Source organism: Cardiocondyla obscurior, unplaced genomic scaffold (genome assembly GCF_019399895.1).
Source record: "Cardiocondyla obscurior isolate alpha-2009 unplaced genomic scaffold, Cobs3.1 scaffold50_0_238961, whole genome shotgun sequence".
Classification (NCBI taxonomy): Eukaryota; Metazoa; Arthropoda; class Insecta; order Hymenoptera; family Formicidae; genus Cardiocondyla; species Cardiocondyla obscurior.
In genome coordinates this window covers 49,685-73,092 of record NW_027228797.1, presented here as the reverse complement: position 1 = coordinate 73,092, position 23,408 = coordinate 49,685, and the positions used below count along the sequence as shown (strand labels likewise).

At 41.9% G+C, this 23,408-nt stretch overlaps 2 protein-coding genes across 2 annotated transcripts; one reads left to right on the top strand and one right to left on the bottom strand.

Moving 5' to 3' along the window:
* The first annotated feature begins 2,249 nt into the window (after positions 1-2,249).
* Positions 2,250-12,254, top strand: LOC139112768 (fatty acid synthase-like). Its single transcript, XM_070673828.1, has 6 exons — positions 2,250-2,309; positions 2,713-3,541; positions 9,115-9,572; positions 10,075-10,329; positions 10,515-10,772; positions 12,009-12,254. The coding sequence occupies exons 1-6, from the start codon at positions 2,250-2,252 to the stop codon at positions 12,123-12,125; spliced, it is 1,977 nt and encodes a 658-aa protein (XP_070529929.1). The 3' UTR covers positions 12,126-12,254.
* Positions 12,255-21,674: 9,420 nt separating this feature from the next.
* On the bottom strand, positions 21,675-23,005 carry LOC139112767 (uncharacterized). Its single transcript, XM_070673827.1, has 2 exons — positions 22,702-23,005; positions 21,675-22,642 (listed from the first exon to the last, which is right to left on the bottom strand). The coding sequence occupies exons 1-2, from the start codon at positions 23,003-23,005 to the stop codon at positions 21,675-21,677; spliced, it is 1,272 nt and encodes a 423-aa protein (XP_070529928.1).
* Between the last annotated feature and the right edge of the window lie 403 nt (positions 23,006-23,408).

The following is a 23,408-nucleotide window of genomic DNA, read 5'->3' as shown; positions in this document are numbered from 1 at the left end:
GTTTCCACACCACTATTCGAAGTAGATAGCTCGGCGCGTTTTTTTTAATGTGGTATCCCCTGTAGGCCTAATCCACCGGCACAAGTTTAACGCAGCAATTGTTCGAATTGCCCACCTTGTTCTTGTAAACAAAGTGTGGCTCTTTTAACAATTTGCTGCGTTGTCCTTTGCGCCATGTCGGGCGTGATTGTATTGAAGGCCGCTATAATTGCATCGCGAACCTCCTCTACAGCGTGATCACGCACATTTTCAATTTTTGATTTAACGTACCCCCAAATAAAGTAATCCAGCACGTTCAGATCCGGGGAACGTGCTGGCCAGGTGATGGGACCACCTCGACCTATCCATCGATCCGCGTAATTATTGTCTAATATTTCCCGCGCGCGATATGAGAAATGTGCAGGAGCACCGTCTTGCTGATAAATCAATGTTTGCCTGATTTGTAGCGGGAGATCTTCCAACAATATCGGCAAATGTTGTAAAAATAAAGCATATCTTGCTTCATCGAGCCGCAGTGGTAAAAAAAAAAGGTCCGATCTAAAAATAACCAATAATAACAATATTATGCATTTTGTTAGCACTTTTATTTTACGAATTTTTATGCGATAAAAATACTTACCACTTTGTTCCCGATTATTCCGGCCCACACGTGCAAGCTCCACCTGTATTGAAAGGTTCCTATTCGAATCGCATGAGGATTTTCGGTGGCCCATGTGACAAAATTCTTTGAATTAAAAACTCCATTAGGAGTAAAGATTGCCTCATCCGTCCATAGGATGAGGTTGGGAAAATTTAAATTTCGCCGGCATTGAGCGAGGAATCCTGTACACGTTTTATTAATAATTATGTGTAATAAAAGCATTGCACTTGAAAAATATGTGAAAAAAAGAAATTACCTTCGCAAAAAAGAACGCGTTGCACGTAATCCTGCAGGAGAAGTTGTTGCACTTTTTGAAAATAAAATGGGTGCAACCCTTCTTCTTTCAAAATTCTATGCACCGTAGTTTTTTTTAAATTAAGATTTCGCGCCACTTCTCGCACGCTACTTCTCGGGTTCTCCTCAAAGGCACGAAGAACCGCTTCCTCGGTCTCGACGTTTCGTCGTGCGGGACAATTTAAATTTCTTCGCTGCACACAAACTGTTCCCGTTTCTCGCGCTCGTTGCACGCACCTGAATATTGTTCTGTGTGAAGGTAAACGCACACGATTAGGGAAGCGTTCCGCGTACGAACGCTCTGAAGCAATTGCATTTTCCCCGGTCGCACTGTAACAAACAATCATATCGACATATTCACCAGCGGTATAATTCATTTTTTTCGACTAAATTAACACCTCGATATACACGGTTTAACCTAGTGCCGCTCACGACGATATGCTTACATTAGACTCGTCTCGTCAGAGCACATGAAAATCGAGAGAAAAAACAAATGACAATCGAAACATCGTCGGTTAAGAAAGAAAGAATTCTCGATAAGAAAAACAAAATAACTGAGTTGGCTAAGTAAAACATACGATGTTATTTTTAGCGTAAGAACGACTAGAAAGCTTCGGGCAAGTGAGCGCGACAGGCGACGGCGCCATTCCTACGAATTCGCCTGTCGCGCTCACTCGCCCGCAGCTTCCTAGTCGTTCTTACGCTACACATTTTAATTATTTTCTCAATAACGATTGAGAATTTTACAAAATGGTATAAGACTTTTTGATTAGTATTTAGGAGACTTACCTATTTCTCACGGATGCGTCATATGGTATGAGACACCCTGTATATATATATATATATATATATATATATATATATATATATATATATATATATATACATGTATAAAAATGAGTAATTACAATGATGAGAATTTACAAATAACGCCGCGGGGATGGTACGCGGTCGTGGCCGGTTTAATTAACGCGAAAAAGCGGGTGTAAGTCCTTCGAATATGCGAGTTACGCGGAGACACGCGTTGAGCACGTGGCCGGTAGATGAGATCCGCACAGAATTTAACAATGAGTTTCATGCTTGAGTTAGTCCTTAAATTAATATCTGTCTGTTTAAATGTTCTTGAGAGCTCGCACTGAGTTTAAACAATGAATCACAATTATATTAATCGTGAGATCACACGCTGCGAGATCTGATGAGCTACTCAACACGCCTCGTGCTGCAGGGTGATGTCTTCTAGAAGATTCTTCGCGTGTTGCACACGGCGAAGATGATCTGGATGAGTTGTACTGGAGACAAGGCGATGAGTTGAACGATGAGTAACACGATGAGCAAGAATTATGAGAGAAGCACACTGCACGTTGTTGCACACGAGGTGATGCTTGGCACAGCTAGACGAACACTGATAAGCCTCGAGCCGGCAACGCTTTCGAGAATCGGAGGCAATTATCGAACGATGGATTGATATCGATCCGTCGCCGGCGATCGGCCACAAGGTGCTGCCCCCGCGGCGGTGACTTGATTAATTACTAAATTCAAATCTTTTAACAATACATATATATATATAAATAACATTTCTTTAATTTATAGATTAAAAAAAATAGATAGAAAAAAATTTATAATATTTTATGTTTTGTTTAACATAAGTAACATTAATTTAAAACTTTTTAATATTATTGAATTATTTAAAGGTTTTTTTACTTGCAATATTAACAAAATTAATTAAATTATAAAGTACCTAATAATTAAATTAATAATAAAATATTAATTATTTACAGATAATAATAAAAGTTCAAGAAGAAAAAGGGTTTTTAAATAATCGTTTACTCGCTTATCCACAATATTATTGCCTAGAACACAAATGTTATATTATTCTTGGTGGACTAGGTGGCTTTGGTTTAGAACTAGCAGATAAATTGATTCATCGAGGTGCGAAAAAGATAGTTTTCACATCAAGAACCGGAATTAGAACGGGTTATCAACAATCAAGAATAAATCTTTGGCGTTCTTATGGTGTTGATGTGCAGATTCTTACGATTGATGATAATGTAACACATGAAAATTGTAAAAAGATATTAGAATTTGCCGAAACAAAAGGACCAGTGGATGCGATATTTAATCTTGCAGTTGTTTTGAATGATTGTATATTTCCAAATCAATCCGCACAAACATTTAAGGATTCGTTTAAATCAAAAGCATGGATGACGAAGCAAATAGACGAATTGTCGAGAATTATCTGCCCGCAACTTCGACATTTTGTTGTATTTTCCTCCGTCTCGTGTGGAAGAGGAAACGCAGGCCAAACGAATTATGGAATGGCTAATTCCGTAATGGAAAGAATATGTGAAAAACGTGTGAAAGAAGGATATCATGGTTTGGCAATACAATGGGGTGCTATTGGCGATGTTGGGCTCGTTGCAGATATGCAAGAAGAAAATAAGGAATTGATAATAGGCGGTACATTGCAACAAAAAATATCCTCTTGTTTGGATACATTAGAAATATTTTTGCTGCAAGATCGACCTATCGTAAGCAGTATGGTTGTTGCTGAAAAAGGAAATGCTAGCAAATCATTGAATATTTATGAAACAGTTGCTCAGATAATGGGTAAGATCAGTTTTATATTGTTACGCCCGGTATACGGAGCAGCGTGAAGCTGCCGGCTCGCTCCGAGGTTTCGGTTCCCCGTTGCTAAGGGAACGAAGATGATTGATTATGATTAAATGACAGTTCTGCCCGTGTCTCGAATCGGTGCAGACGTTGTATCGCTTGCATGCTCTGTTATTAAATCGTTCTTGTTCATTTTTATAAATCGTCTCTCTTTCTATCGCGGAGCTCAAGCGCCGCGAGTGTGAGTGTGTGAGTGTGAGAGACGCGAACGCGGAGACGTTCGCCGACCCGTTCCCGGCGTAACATTTTGGGGGCTCGTCCGGGATGGCTACGCATGCGGCGAAGAGGAGGCGATCCCGTCAGGAGGATTCTGCTTCGTCTGAGGCGGCGGCGTTCGAGTCGCTCCGTCAGGAGATGCGTCAGCTGCGGGTCGAGCAGGGCCAGAGGGAGGAGAGTCTGCGGGCCGAGATTCGTCTGCGTGATGATGCGATCACGAGGATGCAGAGCCGAATCTTGCAGCTAAGTCCCTCCAATAATTTTTCGCGCGTCTCCGGTGTTCTTCCGGCGGAGGGGGGCGCGAGTTTTGTTCCGGATGTCCCTCCGGTTGAGGGTGACGCGCGTTCCGTGTCCGGGTTGAATTTAAAGTTAGATACATATGACGGTTCCGTTCCATTGCGAGAGTTCTTCTCCCAATTTGATTTGATCGCTCGGGCGAAGCAGTGGGGACAGGAGGCAAGAACTGTTGCCCTTGTTTCTTGTCTTCGGGGCAGAGCGCGTTCGGATCTCTGTTCTTTTCAGGATTCCGAGGGCATGGGCTACGCGGAGCTAAGAGCAAAGCTCGAGTTATGTTTCGGGGAACCGCGGTCTTCTCAGAATTATTATTCACTTTTTACAAATCGGAGACAGAAGGAAGGGGAGGATTTTGCTTCTTTTGAGACGGAATTAGAGCGGTTATCTCAGTTAGCTTATCCTGAATGTCCCTATGAGGTACGCGACAAGATCGCTTGTGCTCAGTTTATTTCTGCGTTGTTAGATGGTAGGGTTAAGAGAACGTTGCAATTAGAAGGAATCTCTTCACTTAAGAAAGCGATCGAGAGATCGAAAGTGATCGGGACGATTTTCGGGGAATCTTTCGATAGGAGAGTGTCAGGTTTTCAGGGGCGCGCGAGTTCTTTTAGGAATTTTAATTCTTTTCGTTCGGAAAAGTCCAGGGGGGACGTTAAGGAAAACGAAGGAAAGGGGGAAAATTCGGTAAATCCTAGGAAGTATAAAGGGAATAAGTTTTCTCGGGAGACGAAGGGAAGGGCTCGAGGAGAGTGTTGGCTTTGTGGGAAGCCAGGACACTTCCAGAATCAGTGCCCTACCCGTAAGGGAAACTCGGAATAGTCGACCTCTTCGGGGGGGGGTCGGCTAAAGTAAAGGGGGCCCCGAAAGAGTTATTTTTCAGAAAAATCGGCTATTCTTTACGTGATTTTTGTTTCGCAGGAAAAATTAATGGTAGAGAATGTAATTTCAGAATTGACACGGGCTCTGATATTACTATTTTGAGTTCTAGGTTTTTCGAAAAGGGGAATTCAGGTTTGCAATCGCTTAGAGAGGGGCTAAGATTTTGATATTCTACAGGGGAAGATGTTTCTATTAGAGGAGAAGCTAAAGTTTCTATGGAGGTAGGGAAGTTTGCTCTTGAAATGAGTATGTTTGTAGCGGAGATTTCGGATGATTGCCTTCTCGGGGCGGATTTTCTGAGGAATGTTCGTTTTTCCAAAATTTTTGACGAAACATTTGGTTCTTGTCGGAATTCTTTGAGGGTGGCCAGAGTCAAACAGACTTCCGGGGTGAATTCTTCTTTTCCTCAGAAGCTTTTTGAAGAAAGCTTGAAAGGATTAAATGATGAGCAGAAGAATGTAGCTTCTTTATTCTTTAGAGAATTTCAAGGGACATTTTCGGAGGAAATAGTTGCAGGAAATTGCGAACTAGTAAAACATAAGATTGATGTAGCGGACGCTCTTCCGATTAGACAGGTTCCTCGTCGGATTCCTTTTTGAATGAGGAATGAGGTTGACGGAATTATCGAAGATATGAAAAACCGTGGGGTAATTGAAGAGTCGCAAAGTCCTTGGGTTTCTCCAGCAGTTAAAAAAAGGATGGGACAATTAGATTCTGCGTTGATTATAGAAAAGTTAATGCGGTTACGGTAAAAGATTCTTTTCCTCTGCCGAGGATAGATGATATTTTAGATCGTTTGGCTGGGAATTCCTGGTTTGCTACTCTTGATCTTAAGAGTGGGTATTGGCAAATCAGGATGGATCCAAAAGACAAGGAGAAAACGGCTTTTTCCATAAGAAAAGGACTTTGGCAATTCACTGTCATGCCTTTTGGTCTCACAAATGCTCCGGCAACTTTTGAACGGTTTATGGAAAGGGTTTTGGAAGGGCTTCTTTCTAACAGTTGTTTTGTATATTTAGATGATGTAATAGTTTTTGGAATAAGTTTCGAGGGACTTATGGAGAATCTTAATGAAGTGTTTCTTCGTTTAAAAAAATTTAATTTAAAAATCAATCCAGGGAAGTGTGTTCTTTTCAGTAGGAAAGTTAAGTACTTAGGTCATGTGGTTTCTTCAGAAGAGGTAGCTACTGATCAGGAGAAAGTAGCAGCAGTAATAGATTGGCCAGTTCCTCATACGAAGAAGCAATTGAGAAGCTTCTTAGGTTTTTGCTCGTATTATCGGAGATTCGTGAAAGGTTTTTCTTCGATAGCAAAGCCACTTCATTATTTGACGGGAAATTTGGTGAAATTTTCTTGGACAATTGATTGTCAAGAGGCTTTTGAATCCTTGAAGCGGGCCTTAACTTCTCCTCCAGTGTAAGCGTTCCCGAAGGAAGAAGGTCAGTTTATTTTAGATACTGATGCCTCTGGGATAGGAATCGGGGCTGTTCTTTCACAGAAGCAAGGGGATGAGGAGAAAGTTATAACGTATTTCAGTCGGGTTTTATCAAAGTCTGAAAGGAATTATTGTGTTACTCGACGCGAGCTTTTAGCCATTGTAGATGCAGTCAAATCTTTTCGTCATTTTCTTTTAGGAGGGAAATTTTTAATTCGCACGAATCATATTTCTTTAAGGTGGCTCTTGTCTTTTAAGGAACTCGAGGGTCAGTTAGCTCGCTGGGTAGAAAGATTACAACAATTTCAGTTCGAAATTGCTTTTAGGAAGGGGACTTCTCATGGGAATGCCGATGGTTTATCGAGAAGGCTTTGTAAAGCGGAAAACTTTCGGTATTGTTTTAGGGTTGAGCAAAAAGTCTTCCGAGGGAGGGAAGACTGTGGCTCGAATAGTCTTCCAAGAAGAAGAGTTAGATCTTTGGAAGAAGGATCAGCGGGAGGATCCGAGTCTTAATGTTTTTATACAGGCGAAAGAGTCTGGGGAACGTCTTTTCCGTTCGGGATTTTCTTCTTCAGATACAACGGGAAGAGTTCTTAATTCATATTGGGATTCCCTCGTTTTAGAGAACAGAGTTCTTTATAAGAAATGGATAGCTCCGAATTTGAGGAAGGTGCTGTTTCAGTTAGTGGTTCCTCGTAAACGGATTAAGGAGGTTCTGGCTGATGCCCATGATTCTACTTCGGTTGGGCACTTTGGGATCAATAAGACTCTAGATAGAATTCGGAAGCGTTTTTATTGGGTTTCTTGTAAACAAGATGTAGAAGATTGGTGTCGTTCGTGTTCGGTTTGTTGTTCAAAGAAGGGACCTTCCGGCAAAGGAAAATCTCCTTTGCAAATTTACAATGTCGGATCTCCGTTTCAGAGATTACAGATGGACGTTCTTGGTCCTTTTCCTATATCTTCTTCTGGGAATAGGTTTCTTTTGGTGATTGTAGATTGTTTTTCTAAATGGGTGGAAGCATGTCCGGTGAGGAATATTAGGGCAAGAACGGTAGCTGAAGTTTTTGTTAGGGAAATTATTTCGAGATTTGGAGTTCCTGAGGAAATACATACAGATCAGGGACGAAACTTTGAGTCCGGTCTTTTGAAAGAGTTGTTGAATCTTTTGGGGGTTAGGAAAACTAGGACTACTGCTTTATATCCACAATCGGATGGGCAGGTGGAGCGACAGCATCGTACAGTTTTGGAATATCTTTCAAAATTTGTTTCAGAAAATCAAAAAGATTGGGATCGTTGGATTTCAATGTTTTTGTTAGCTTATAGGTCTTCGAAGCATGAGGTTACTGAGGTTTCTCCGGCGGAGCTTTGTTTTGGCAGGGATTTAAGGTTACCGTTAGATTTGACGCGGGGAATGCCTCCTCAATCTTCTCAGTTTTCAGCTTTTCAAGGAGAGTTTGTTAGGGGTTTAAGACAAAGGCTTGATGAAATCCATTCTCAAGTCAGGAGGAAAATGGCGGTTAAGTCTTCTCGTGTTAAGGCGTTTTATGATAAGAATGTTAGAGATATTTTATTCCGAGAGGGACAGAAGGTTTGGTTTTTTAATCCTTGTAGAGTTAGAGGTAAGGCTCCTAAATTACAAAGTAATTGGGAAGGACCTTACTTGATTTTGAAAAAGTTAGGGGAGGTGGTGTTCTGTATTCAGAAGTCGCCTAAGCATAGGAAAAAAGTCGTTTATGCGGATAGGTTGGCTCCGTATTTTGAAAGGGAAAATTAAATAGATTTTGGGGGCCGTGTTTGTTTTTTTTTTGGGGTGAAAATTGATTTTTCTTTAGATACTGTTTTTCTTCTTATTCTATTTTGAGGAAGAGTTTAACTAGTCGGGGAGGAAGGAGAATTTTCTTCAGGAGAAACGTGTTCCGCTCCATTTCAAGATGAAGGAAGATTTTTCGTTAAGAAGACTGTTCTTCTCATGGTTTTTGATCTGTGGTTTTCCATGGGACGAAGGGCTAATGCCGGAACAGAAACTTGGGGAGACCTTGAGTCAGAGGGTCCACAGAAAGTTATGCCCCCCCCCCTTGTTTGAAGATTTTAAGAGGAGCAGCGGAATCGAGCTGAGGGCCAAGGACGGAAGCATCTTCGCGCTGAGGAAGATTCTTCGCGTCGCTTCGTGGAGTTCAAGAACTTGGACAGGAGTCCAAGGTGGAACAGGAAGCCACGGAGGCCCCCCCTGATTGTCGGGGCGACAATCTGGACGAAGGGGGGGGGGCAGTGTTACGCCCGGTATACGGAGCAGCGTGAAGCTGCCGGCTCGCTCCGAGGTTTCGGTTCCCCGTTGCTAGGGGAACGAAGATGATTGATTATGATTAAATGACAATTCTGCCCGTGTCTCGAATCGGTGCAGACGTTGTATCGCTTGCATGCTCTGTTATTAAATCGTTCTTGTTCATTTTTATAAGTCGTCTCTCTTTCTTTCTCGGAGCTCAAGCGCCGCGAGTGTGAGTGTGTGAGTGTGAGAGACGCGAACGCGGAGACGTTCGCCGACCCGTTCCCGGCGTAACAATATAAATTTAAACAATAGTGTAATAGTATAAAAATTATAAAGCGATTGTGGACTTAGAAATTAATATATATATATATATATATATATATATATATATATATATTATTCTGTTACTTTATTTCAAAACAGGATTAAAGAACACAAATGCTGTTTCACCAAAAGTTCCTCTAGCTGAAATGGGAATGGATTCAATGATGGCAGTTGAAATTAAGCAAACATTAGAAAGAGAATTCGATATTTCCTTGACAACGCAAGATATAAGAATGCTAAATTTCTCTAAACTTAAACAAATGGCAATTACACCCGAACAAGGAAAAATATGGGATTCAAGTGAAACTGATACAAATAATTTGTTTCAAAAAATGGAAAATTCAGATTTTGTTCCAAATATACTTATAGAACTTGTTACAAAAAAAGAGGTTAATGGAGACAACATAATATTCGTGCCAGGAATCGATAACTGTTCAAAAGTATTTAAATTCACATCATCAGAAATTAAATATACAGCAACGTGTTTGCAACATGGTGTACTTAATATTCCTAATGAAAGTCATTCAGTGATGAAATCAGCCGCTTATTTACTGCCTGTAACAAATTTTGCATTAATTTAAATTTTTATATAAAATACATGTTTTATAATTTATATAAAAACATATAGAAAAACAAATAAATTAAAAAAATTACATTTTTTAAATATTATTGCTACTTATACAGAGTGTCTGAAATAAAACTTCAAATATGAAAACTGGGTATCAAATTTGGAGACAAAGTCCTTTACGAATTTTTAAAATTCGTAACCATTACTGAAAAAAATTAATTTGTATAACGCATGAGCGACAAGGAATGTGGGTGAGTGAGCGCGACAAACGAATAGCTAAAAATGGTACCGTCGTCTGTCGCGCTCACTCACCCGCATCTTCCTTGTCGCTCATGCGTTATATAAATTAATTTTTTTTTCAATAATGGTTACAAATTTTACAAATTCGTAAAGGACTTTTCGTCTCCAAATCTGATTCCCTATTCACAGTTTTCATATTCGAAGTTTAATTTTGGACACCCTGTATACTAATTCATATTTATTTGTTTTAGCATGTATTAAAAAAAATAAAAAATCAGAAGGAATTTTTCATAGTGGGTTATTCATATGGATCACTAATTGCCATTGAATTAGCAAGATTATTAGAAGCTAATAACTTGTTAGGACGATTAATACTAATAGACGGAGCTCCTGATCTATTCAAATTATGGATAAATAAATTTATGCCTGCTACATCATTAAAAGAATTACAAAATCTAATAATTCTTTGGTTATTAAAAGTGTACACTAAAATTGATGAACAAGAGGTAAGTATAAAATAAAATAAAAATAAAAAATAAAGTTCTAAAAATATATTTAATATTTTATTCTTATTATATAAAAATTATTCATTAAAGTTTATTGTCATTAAGAATTTAATAAATTTTTTTAACTTTAATTGATAAAATGCAAATATTATAAGCCACATAAAATACAAATTTTTTATTTGCAGTTAATGTTGAAATTGAACAAATGTAACACTGTGGAAGAAAAGTTAAAAATATTTCACACTCGTTTCCCGATGGTCATAAATATAAATACATTGACTACCGAAAATCAAAGGCTAATGTATTTTACGATTTATAATCATATAATTGCTATACTAAATTATAATATATCTTCGTTACCTCGCCTCAAATCACCTATAACATTGTTGAAACCCACATTTCCAATTATTTCATTTCCAGAAGAGGATTATGGTCTGCACAGGGTAAATTCAATTTTGATTAATATTTCTAAGCTAGTAAAATTTAATATACAGGGTGTCCCAGACCAGTGTATTTTATTTTTAATGGTAAGTAGAACGCGTTAAGAAAAATCGAAAAGTTTAATAACACTTTGTAAAATTTTTATTCGTTTCCGAGAAAATTAATAAAATATTAATAAGTTAGAGGGACAAAGAAACTGCAAGCTGTGCGAGCGAGGGACAAGCACCGGCGAGTATTCTGAAGAGAATGGAAGTTAGTGCGCAGAGAGTGAAACGTGGCGACGATACGCGAGTGAGGCGAAGCGTCGATACACAAGCGAAGCGAGGCAACGATGTAAGTGAGGCGAGACGACGATACGCCGGTGCTTGTCTCTCGCTCGTACAGCTCGCAGTTTCCTAGTCCCTCTTACCTATTAATATTTTATTAATTTTTTCAGAAACTGTTAAAAGATTTAATCATTAATTAACTATGCTACCGCCGCGGGGTAGCACCTCGTGGCCTATCGCCCCAAATCGATATCGATCAGTCTATCAATTTCCGCCTGCAATTCTCGAAGGCGTTGCCGGCTCGAGAATCTCTCATTGTCGTGTACTGTAAAAGAATCACCTCGTGTGCAGCCAGTGTGCAGTGTACTATTTTCAAGAATTTTCCACTCATCTAGTTCGACTCATCTCATTGTCTCATAGTACTTACTCAGCAAAATCATCATCACCGTGTGCAACTCATTGTCTAACTTATCGACGGAATCATCTGAAAGAATCATCCGGCAGCACAAGGCGTGTTGAACCTCGTGCTCATTTACTCACCAGCTTTCACAGCCTAAAGCCCGTATTAATTAATAAAATTATACGTGAAAGTAATCTGCCATAGTAAACGCGGAACGAATAATCAAGTGACAATATCTTAAACTTTCGTGAAACTTATCAGTAAACTCAGTGCGGATCTCATCTAACGGCCACGTGCTTCTCACATGTCTCTGCGTGATCGGCTCTTTTCAGAAGGACTAACACCCTCTTTTTTTGTCATTGTTTCAACCGGCCACAACCGCCCTTACATTTCGGCGGTAGCTACACTCAAATTAATCATAAGCATTTTTATATAAAAACAAATGAGAATTTTACAAAGTGCTATTAAACTTTTCGATTTTTCTTAACGCGTTCTACCTACCATTAAAAATAAAATACACTAGTCTGGGACACCCTATATAAATAGCTCTATAACAAGAAATTATTTTTCAGGTCACTGAAGGTAAAATTCAAGTGCATTCCATCGAAGATAATCATATTACAATAATGAGTAACGATAAACTAACATCAATTATTAATGAGTGGATGAAAAATAATAACACAGACTAATATAATATAAACGTGATAAATACATTACTATAAACATTTATATTATAATAAATAAATTGTTCCACCGGGAAGGTGCTGTGGGGTCCGTTCTCCGAATAGTGTAGCGGGATAGTTTCCGAATAAATATATCTCGTCCAAGTTATAATAGTTTTTTATTTTCCCTTGATGAATTACAGCTTTCGAAGCCACGCGTGTGTCTAATACAAATTCTTAATTGCGACTCCTCGTCCGGGCCGCGGCTGCCCCTATATATCTCCTGCTGTTGCTATGTCAAAATTCATAGCAATCAGCAGAATCGCGGGTGGCAACCGCGATTGTCCTCGGACGTCGCGTCCCGGCCGGAAATGCCGGGTTACCTTGATCGGCGGTATTCTGCCGATCAAGCTAAACAGTCGCGCGCGTGCGACATTCCGGCGTTATTCCCGAGCCTCTGTTGCTAAGGGCTCGGGATATAACAAAATAAATAATTATTATATGTATATAAAAAAACTTGTAAAAAATTATGAATACTTACAAGGATCGTTAAGCAACTCAAAAATTTAAAAAAATATGATACTTTATGTGCATGTACATTCATCTGTAATACAAAACTATTTTTTGCTTGTGCTAAGTTTCACTTTAAAAAGGTGAAACCACTCCTTACAAATGGAAGGGTTTTTTGCTTTTTTTGATATAACTCGAAAACTATTTAAGATATCAAAAAAAGTTTTATACAAAAGTTTTATAGTAAAAACAACTGTATTTAACTGCAGTAACAGAATGAAATAAAAAAAATTTTTTAACAAAATTGTTTATAAAAATATAAAATTTTTTTTTTTTTTAATTCTATTATTGCAGTTAAACAGAGGTGTTTCTACCATAAAACTTTTGTACAAAATTTTTTTTGATATCTTCAATAGTTTTCGAGTTTTATGAAAAAAAGTGAAAAACCTCTACATATGAAAATACTTTTTTTCTGTAAAAATTATTTTTGAGTCGCAACTAAAAATTTTTAATTTATTTTTTACTCTATATGCGTTTGTTACCATATAAGAAACCACGGTTGAACCTACGTGGACCATTGAAAAACTTTGTAACCAAATAAGGATTAACAAAGTCAAAACCACTCCTTTCCATTATTCTAAAATAGTATGTAAGTAGATCCGAAAATCACAATCTATGATTCGGCAAAGACATATAAAGATACAAATAGATATATGCACACTGTAAATTTGTAAAACCATAAGTCCGACTTTACTCTTTATATCAAAAATTGTAAAAACTTGTGTTCAGGAATAAATTTACTCTGGAAAAAAATTATCAAGTTTTCTACAGTGAATTTATTAAGTGACCTTTATCTTGGAGTTTTAACTTCCTTAACCGCAGAAGAACCTTTTAATTATTATTATTTATCATTACATGGTCGAACGAAGTCTTGAAACAACCTCGAGCACTGAAACGTCACACGTCAAAAAAATATTTTAAAAATAGCGTTTTATAGGGCTTGAGTCCGCGTCGAACGCGCACCCCGATTCTTCTAGCTTAACTAGAACGTGAGATATTTAGTTTTAAGTTTTTGTCTTTTTGCGGAGTTTTTTCAAAACTAAAAAACTCTCATAACTCGATTTACAGGCGTAGGAAAAATACTATAAAAAAGTGTTTTAAAGGGCTTAAAAGCCCGCGTCCAATGCACCTTTTAAAAATTGTTTAGTTCTACTAGAATGCGAGATATTTAACATTTTCGATAAAATTGATTTTGATCGCTTATAACTCAATCATCAGGCGTCCGAAAAATATTTGAAGCAGAGCGTTTTAAAGGACTTTAAAATTCGTTTTCAACGCGCAATTAAAAATATTTTTAGCTCAACTAGAACCCAAAATATTTAGCATTAAAAAAAATTTTTTTTTTATTTACTCCGATTTTCCAAACGCTCATTAATTAGAGCACAGGCGTCCGAAAAATATTTAAAGTAGAGCTTTGAAACCCGCTTTTAACGCGCAATTTAAAATATTTTTAGCTTAACTAAAACTCGAAATATTTAGCATTAAAAAAATTTTTTTTCTTATTTTACTTCAATGTTTTAATTGCCCATAACTCGAAGCACAAATGTCTAACAGGTATTTAAAATAGAGCTTTTTGTAAGACATATAACGCCACATCCGTGCATCTGTTTCCTTCTTTTGTGGTTTTATTAGAACTCAAGATATTCAGCTTCTTGTAAAATTTGCTCCAATTTTTTTTAACAATTATTGCTTGAAACACAGGTGTTCCTGACTTACGCCAACCCTAATTGATCCAACCCTAAACTACCTCAATTTGAAAATTTTTGCTTTGACCTATCTAAACTTAAATTTTTTAATTCTGACCTACCTCAATTTGAATTTTGTAATCTTGACTTATCTTAATTTGGAATTTTTTAACGTTGACTTACCTAAATTTTTTTTTTTATATAGTGGGGAATGCATTTATGTATACTCTCTCCCCTGGGAAAGAGAGAGGGTTATGTTGGGCTCAGGTCTTACGCCGCGAGACTGTCCACTACCGACTAAACCCCGCTTTTGCCCGCATAGGTGCCATTGAATTTGGAGAGGTTGGGGAATCACGAGCGTATACATCCCAATCTTCCCGGCACCGACCCACTCGATGACTTGGGTGGGTTCCCCGCGCTGCCGCCCATAGGACTGAGGGCCGCAGGGCCCGCATTTATGTTGCGGGCCGGCTTCTCTATGTAGTCGCTTTAATTGGCAACAAAACTACATGGGAAGGCGAGACTGGAAAAGGCTCCCCAGCCTCGCTCTTTACAAGACGAGGGAAAGACACCCCCCTCCCTGAGCTAACTTAACTCGGCGGGGGGCAGACTCATCTCCCGTCTTTACTGTCACGTTGGTTCGCCGGAGTTTAAACGTGAACTCCGACGCACCGCTTGTACTTGAGTGCCAATGTCTCAGCCGGACGGAAGGGGGAGGCTTGCGCCCGTTCCCTACCCCCAACCCGGCGTCGACACCGAGCACCTGTAAAAGAGACTGTCTGCCCTTTTGTAAGACAGAGTCTACTGGGGGCAAACTCTCATCCTCAACAGAACTTTGTGTAAAAGCCGGCTGGCTATTAGTAGCCGGCAATGCAAGGGGAACAGCCGATCTAGAAGACCTAGGCTGCCCCCTTCTCTTTCTCTCTTCTTTCTCTTTACTCCGCATGACGCGGCTACAAAAGACGAGGAAGGCGTTCCATGCCTCCTCGTCCTCTGCAATTTTTTGCGCCAGCGGAGGGAGGGAAGGACAAGTCGTGTCCTACTTTATAAATGAGCATGTTTCGCTCTTCTTCCCCGCTCGGCACCGTTCTAACGTATGTTGAGCATCGTCTCTTGGTGCCCCGCAGTGGTAACATGTCTCCAACGTCTCCTTTCCGATGCGACGCAGGTATGAGGTGAAGCATCTGTGCCCTGATAACACCTGCGCCGCATGGAAGGAAAGTCCTCTCCGTTTTGCAGCAAGCCAATCACTCAAAATCGGCTCTACTGCACCAATTATTCTTCCGCCTTCCGCTCTTACTTGGGCGCGCAAACGCACCTGCCTTTAACGTTTTGACGCGGTAGTACGACCTAACTCGACTTTGAATGATTAGGGTCGGCCGGACACCGTGTCTTCTGTCATATTTCCGAAGTTCGTGATATACTTTGAAATGTTCCACCGCTGTTAAATCCAGCGGTGGAATGCCTGCTAACACCGCAGCCGCCGCACGCGACACGGTGCGGTATACTCGCGCCGACCTGACATTGATCAGGTGGAAAGCTTTCTCAAAGAGAATGCGACCACCCCTGGACAATGCCAGGTTATTCGCCCATACAGACGCGCCATACATAACTATAGACCCCACCGTGTTTGCATATAATTGCCTAGTCGCTCTACTGGGCCCCCCAGATTAGGAAGTATGCCCCGCAGAGCAGTGGCACTAGACGCGGCTTTTGCAGCGACCGCGGTAAAATGTTCGCGGAATGCCCACCGTTCATCTAAGATTAACCTAAAGTACTTGACGGTGGGCGTAATAGTAACCTCCGCTGTGTCTAAAACAACACTGTTATATGGCGAAGGGCCCTAGGCTTCATCGTAAAGCCACAGGGCCTAAATTAAGGTTTGGTGCAAGCACCCTCACTTGTTGTTGCCAAACCACAGCAGCTCTACTTCTTGTGTCCTCCTAAATTTGCCGGGCAATTGAAAACCGACTTCCGAATTATTTATAGTAAAGTTACAGTGGACCCTTACTAGACGGACACCAAAAGTCCAAGGCGTGGTATTCGCTCTCGCCACGGCTCTTTTCAGATGGAAACAGTAAGCCGCCCATACCTACAAGATTGACACTCTCCCCGTGCGAGGGCGGAAAAGGGAAAACTCCAGGGGATGCCCACATTGCTGAGTCCCGACGGACACCCAGCCCCGGACTGATGGCCACGCCATTCCCGGAGATGCTTCGCTTAAGTGCGAACCACCCCCGGCCCGTTCACTTTCGATTTATGCAGAGGGTAAATGGAACCTCTATTCGGCGTTTCATGTTCGAGCTTATGTCCCTGCAAAGCGGCGTATCATAGTCGGCCATGCACCGTCTCCTTCCCGTGTCCCGCCTTCGTGTTTTTATACGTGGGGAAAATCGAACCCCAGTTTGCACATGTGACCTTCAGGTCCGCAGACCGTCAGATCACATGCGCACTACCCGTAGTTTATGTCTGCGGAATTATTGAGGGACAGACATAACCCCTACTTTGGACGGTCCGATGCCACACATTGCCAACCTAAATCTTTAAAGGAGCCGCCCGGCGTTGCGCGACATTAATCCGTCCCCCTACCCGAAACTCCTTTCATACAAGGTGTAAGCTAATCCCTAGCCATCCTCTGTTATTTATCCAGGGTGAGGATGAGACTCCTGTAGCGGTCTTAGTCCTTGGGCCGAAGACCTTCAGCCAGTGTTCCACTCGCGAAGAAACGACAGCCTGCGATTTAAGGAGCAGGCACAACTCCCTGATTCGTTCTGGTCAATAGGCTCTAGGCGAATACCTACCCGAACGCAAACGCGAAGTCTGCGGATTATCGAGAGGCAGAATCGAACCCTCCTCTAGGCTCCGCATTATGGCCGTGACTCATTTTGCGGAACCTCCTACCCGATTCGAAAAACGACCGAAGGCTGACTCGGTGCACCCAGGATTCCCGAATCATGCCAGCGCCTACCCGAGGCTCCCTGCTAACGGAAGCAAAGCTACCTAAGCGGACAGGGCCGTGCCAGGAGCCGTCACGCTGCCAGGGCACCGAAGCTCCCAACCGACCTATGTCCAAAGACAATTTACCCCGAGGGGTGAATTGTCATGGCTATAAACTTATAGCTTTGGGACTCAAGCTGCATGCAGCTATGAATCCCTTCGCCATAAGTCTACCCGGTGCGGGGAGTGACGCTCTCCTGCCTCCGCTCTAAGCGCCACGTGACGGTTTCAGCAGAGATAGTTTCAGTCAAGTCGTGCTTCAGCTTTAAGAACTAAAAGCCCCCGGCCTCACTTCAAAGAGTACATGGCCGTTACTTCAGCCACGACCTACAGCCTACTTCTGCCTCCGATCCGCCGCCCGAAGTTCCACGCCGGTGTGTGTACTCCGCCCGAAGCCAGAGCCCCGTCAACCTCCAGGGCGGTACCACGGAGTTACCGACTCTCACCACGAGGAGGTGGGGTTGGCGCGTGGGCCGGTGCCCTTCTGAGAGTCTTTCTGATCCACTTTAATTTAAACTTTTAACCCTGACTTATTTTAATTTTAATTTTGTAATCCTGACCTTTCTCAATTTAAATTTTGTAATCCTAACCTATTTTAATTTTGATTTTTTAACTCTGACTTAGCTCAATTTAAATTTTTTTTAACCCTGACCTACCATAATTTCAATTTTTAACCTTGACCCACTTTAATAAAATAAAACCCTGACTTACCTCAAGAAAAATTTTAATCTGCTACAACAAAAATTTCCATTGATTTTCGGCCAGAAAAAAAATAAAAACAAAAACAAAAACTCTGACCTACTCCAACAAAAACTCTGACCTATCCTAATAAAAACCTTAACCTTGTGGCGAGGGTTTAGGCCCCACCACTAGACGGCAGACGCCGTCCCCGAGGGGATCCGGGCAGACACCGACCCGGATAACGCCGAACGCGCCAAGCAAGGTTCGTCGGGCGACCACCGGCCCGACGATGGCGCGCGCCGCCGAGGTAAGAGTGGGAACTCCCCCACTCTCATTTCGGCGGTTATATAAGCCGAGCTCGCGGCAGAGCAAGTACCTTGTCTGGTCCTGATCACCGTACCGATCACATCCTCCAGCTCCTAAAGGCTTCAGGCGCTCCCGAAGTTCTCTCTAGTACTCTCCGACTCGGGTGCTCTCGAGTCGTCCCCGGGTGCCCTCGGTGAGAGTCTTCCGCTGTCTTGGGCGCTTCCAAGACAGAATATATCTCAGGTTCCTGGAGACCTCGGGCGCTCCCGAGGTTCCACCACCGAGGCGACCGGATACCGCCGGCGTCCCCGGCTAGCCCGGGCTACCGAGATCCCCTGGACGGGCGCTCCCGTCCAAGCCTAGAATTCGCCGCACAACTCTCAGTCACCGGCATCGCCGCCGTCGGGCCCTCCCGACGGTCGCCATCTCCAGGGCACTTCGTGCCCACACGATTTCCCGGACGGGCGCCCCCGTCCGGCAACGGATCCGCCGCGCGACAGCCAGTCGCCGGCACTGCCGCGATCGGGCGCTTCCGACCGCTGTCCTTCGGGCCAGCCCGAGCAATCTCTGTCTCTCCGACGGGCGCTCCCGTCGGCCTAGACCGCAACTAGAAGCCCGAACTATCGTGCTCTTACGAACTCTGGCTCCGGCGAGCCTCAATCCGGCAAACTACGCGACACCTAGAGTCGCTACGGTTACAACCATCTTCAACAAAAAAAAACGCTGATCTACTTTAACAAAAAATTTTTGCTGGCCTACGGCTAAAAAAACGAGACAATAAAAAACAATAAAACCCTGATCTGTTATATAATAAAAGATCTTGACCTATTTCAATATACAAATTAACCTACCCCAATATTTTTTACATTGAGTTAAGTTAATTTATATACTGACTTGTCCCCCCTCCAAAATTCTAACCCACCTCAATATATAAATTGATTTATTTCAATGTAAAACATTTGGGTAGGTCAATTTATATACTAACCTGTATTAAAAAAAAAAACCCTGACTTATCTCATAAAACCATATTTTACCTAAAAAAAATAACCTTCCTTAACAAATATCTTAATTTTTTTCACAAAATAACTTGATCTTTTATAACAAAAACTCTGATTTTTCTTAACAAAAAAAAAATTAAAACAAAAAACAACAAAAAGAACAAACAAAAAAAAAATAAAAAAGAACAAAAAAAACAAATAAAACAAAAATAACATAAAACAAAAAAAATGAAAAAAAATGTTCCGGCAAGTTCTAGGATCGTAGGATAGAGGTGAAAGTGTTAGGAAAAGAAGGTTATTGATTTCAAACGTTCTTAAATTATGCACTTTATTATTTTTCATTAAGTGTAAGACGCTGTACAGAATTTGAGAGCGCGTGCCGCGCGAGTTTAAAGGCGAGCGCACGAAGTCGCGACTTGACAATATACTTAAAAGTGTTAAAAAACCAAAATTGCAATGGGCGCAAGAAAATAGGCACGAAGTGTCTTCGGGCAAGGTTCATTAACGACTGACGACAGTCGGCAAGCCGAAGGCAAGTGCTAAGCACTATCCCTTTGTTCAAGCGGGGACGCAATCCCGGAATTCCCGGCGCTCTTAGAATCCGCAGGATCGTCTTGCGTTGCTTGCCTGAGACTATTGTCTCCAATTTCACGACCGTTCGTGACATTAGTCAGAGATCGGCACTGCATATTAACATTTGCAGATCGTCATAAAACGCAACGCGTGCTTTATCTCCGCCTAATAAACAAAGAAAGGGCTAGCAAGACGATCTCTCTTCAAGTTGTGTAAATGGCGACGCGACGGCGCCGGGAAAGCTAGAATTACGTCTTTGCTTTTTTAATTATTTTAGACTTATACATTTTCCGCCTGCCTCGCTTTGGCAAGGGCGAAATTTACTCGCTAGGTTCGGATGCTAAAGATAACGGGATTAATATTACAACTGGCCGGACAAGAGTAGTGGTTGCCGTTTGTACAGTTACTACGCGTATATTTCCATCAATACCGGGGTGCGTGGTTATTACACGAGCAAGGGGCTACTGTGAAGAGGCGGTATTTTCGCCTTTAATTAAGCAAAGTGTCCCGATTGATAAATTTTTACTGGACTGCGCCATTTTTTTTAATGTTTAACGTGGGAGGTACTCGGATGACCATCGTTGCCAAAAATGGTCCTTCATTCGTTGCACGAGCTGACATCGCGTTAATTTATTTTCAGCTATGTTTGCGCAGGACGGTTTGGGTATCGCGATAAGCGGTGTTCCGATTAGAAAGTGACCCGAATTTAAGGCTTCTAAATCTTGAGGGTCACCGGTTAAAGCAGCAAGCGGACGCGAGTTGAGGCAGGTTTCAACTTGTGAAAGAAATGTTGTGAGCTCTTTAAAGGTTAGTTTAGAGTCCCCGATCACGCGGTGAATATGACGCTTGGTGGATTTTACGGCGGCTTCTCAGATACCACCGAAATGTGGCGCAGAAAACGGTTTAAAATGCCAGCGGATTCCGTCACTGGCCAAAGTATTTAAAAATTGACGGTCTCGAGTTAATTCACGCATGAAACCGCGTAATTGAGCATCGGCGCCGATAAAGTTAGTACCTCGGTCACTATATAAGTCGGAACACAATCTTCGGCGAGAAGTAAATCGGCGGAAGGCAGCTAGGAAGGCCTCGGTCGTATAATCCGATACGGCTTCCAGATGTATCGCTGGCGTAGCGAAACATACAAAAATGGCAAGGAAGCCCTTGTGGCTTTTCTGGTCTCGTTCTTTAGAGGTTCTCATTAAAATAGGACCGGCGTAATCAACTCCGGTGTTCTGGAAAAAACGAGAAGGCAAAACTCTGGCGCTAGGCAAAGAGCTCATTAGAGGATGAGTTGATTGACCTCGCCAGCGCGTGTAGGCAACACATTTATAAATGTGATTTTTAACTAAGGTTTGTGCGCCGACAATCCAGTATTGTTGTCGGATGGCGGCCAGAGTTAGTTGCACCCCGCCGTGCAACGTGCGCCTATAGCAGGTATCGACAATTAATTTTGTAAAATGAGAGTTGCGAAGTAATAGTATTGGATTTCGGGAATCAGAGAAAATCGCGGCGTGTTGCAACCGCCCTCCAATACGTAGTAATTTTTTATCGTCAAGGGCGGGAGTAAATTTGAGAAGAGGACTTTGACGTGAGAGAGGTTTACCCTTGATCAGATTATCTATTTCCTCAGGAAACCAGGTGGCTTGTATTATGGAGATCCAGTAATTTTGAATTTCTTTAATTTCGTTTGGCAAGATGGGTTCGGATTTTCTACCGGAGTTTTGTAGCAACCATCGTCGACACAAAGCGCAGACCCGGAGTAAGCGCTACAGATTGGAAAATCTAAGCAAGCTGGAACTTTCTTCTGGTGTTTGAATCCCCAGATGTGCTTTAGCAGGTCGTGTTTCTTCTTTGGTTTGGAACGAAGGATTGCCAACGAGCCTGAGCAGCAGGTGGTTTGTAAGTTGCACCCACGCCGGTCCTTTCCACCACAGGGGGTGATTGTTGAATGCAACGGCGGATTGACCACGAGAAGCACAATCTGCTGGATTTTCTTCTCTTGGCACGTGATGCCATTGAGCCTCCGGAAGTGTTTCCTGTATTTCTGTAACTCGGTTGGCTACAAAGGTAGTCCATCGAGATGGATGACCCTGGATCCAGGCCAAGGCAATAGTTGAATCGGTCCATAAATGAATTTTCGCAATTTGAAATCTAGCGATGTGTTTAATATTATTAATTAATTTGACAAGCAAAGCGGCGGCATTTAGTTCTAGGCGTGGAAGAGAAATGATTTTCAACGGTGCTACCTTTGTTTTTGCCTGAAGTAGCCCAATTCTGGAGACGAAGTCGTTATCTTTGACCGTAGTTACCCGAATGTAAACCACAGCAGCATATGCCTTTTCTGAAGCATCCGAAAATCCATGAAGTTCGATTGTGCAATCGATTAAAAAGGTATGAATCCAATGCGGGAGCGAAATTTCTTCTATTTTACGCAATTTCATGCGGAAAGTTTTCCAGGTTTCTTGGTCCTTTATTGATAAAAATTGATCCCAGTCGATTTTTTGAGGCCAGAAGGATTGCAGCAGAATTTTGGCGCGGACGATGATCGGAGCTAGCCACCCGAGGGGGTCGAAGAGTCGCGCGGTTTCCGAAAATACTTGTCGTTTAGTAGATACAGTGTCGGCTGTTGGATAAACCTTGAAAGTAAATGAGTCGGTGACAGGATACCAGTACAACCCCAGAATAGAATGGCCCTCTGCGGGGTGCCATTCAAGCGGATCTCCCTGTCCTTGGACTGAAGGGATTGTTTTTAAAAGTTCCAATGAACTAGCGGCCCATTTTTTGAGCACAAACCGCCCGCCGAGCGGATTTCAATTAGTTGATACAGTTTTTCCTTGGCTTCAAAGAATGTGTCAGCGCCGGTCAGGATGTCGTCCATATAGGTTTCCTTTTCCAAAATCTCGGCTCCGCAAGAGTAGTTGACCTGTTCATCCTTGGCAAGCTGGCGCAAAGTGCGTATTGCCAAGAAGGAAGCCGATGTAAGCCCGTATGTGACTGTATTAAGTTGGAATTCACAAATAGGATCGGAGGGCCAGCTACGCCAGAGTATTCGCTGATAATCTCGATCGGATTCGGATATAAGGATCTGGCGGTACATTTTCTCTATGTCGGTTGTAAGAGCGATTTTATAGCAACGCCAATTATTTAATATATTACCGAGAGGTGCTAATAAATTAGGTCCGCAGAGTAATTTATCGTTTAAAGATCTTCTCGTCGGTAGCTGCGCTGAACCGTTAAATACGACGCGGATCGCAGAATTGTTTTCGGTTGTTTTAAATACGACGTGATGCAGCAGGTAACAGATGGATTGATTTGAGAAGTCAGCAGAAGGTATATGCCCATATAGAACATATGCCCGAGGTCAATGTATTCCGTCATAAATTTTGTGTATAACACCCGAAGTTCAGGTTTGCGCTGGAAACCTCGCTCCATGCGTTCGAGCATGCGCATAGAAAGCTGACGCGAGCCGAGGAAATTATTGTTTTGTTTCCTCATCGGTA

Bases quoted from the DNA above. Each gene is read 5' to 3' on its own strand.
- LOC139112768 (XM_070673828.1), top strand. From the start codon at position 2,250: ATGAGTAACACGATGAGCAAGAATTATGAGAGAAGCACACTGCACGTT. The intron at 3,542-9,114 runs GTAAGATCAGTT...ATTTCAAAACAG, and splicing joins AACAGTTGCTCAGATAATGG to GATTAAAGAACACAAATGCT. The intron at 10,330-10,514 runs GTAAGTATAAAA...TTTTATTTGCAG, and splicing joins CTAAAATTGATGAACAAGAG to TTAATGTTGAAATTGAACAA.
- LOC139112767 (XM_070673827.1), bottom strand. From the start codon at position 23,005: ATGTACCGCCAGATCCTTATATCCGAATCCGATCGAGATTATCAGCGA. The intron at 22,643-22,701 runs GTTTGTGCTCAA...CAATCCCTTCAG, and splicing joins TGAAATCCGCTCGGCGGGCG to TCCAAGGACAGGGAGATCCG.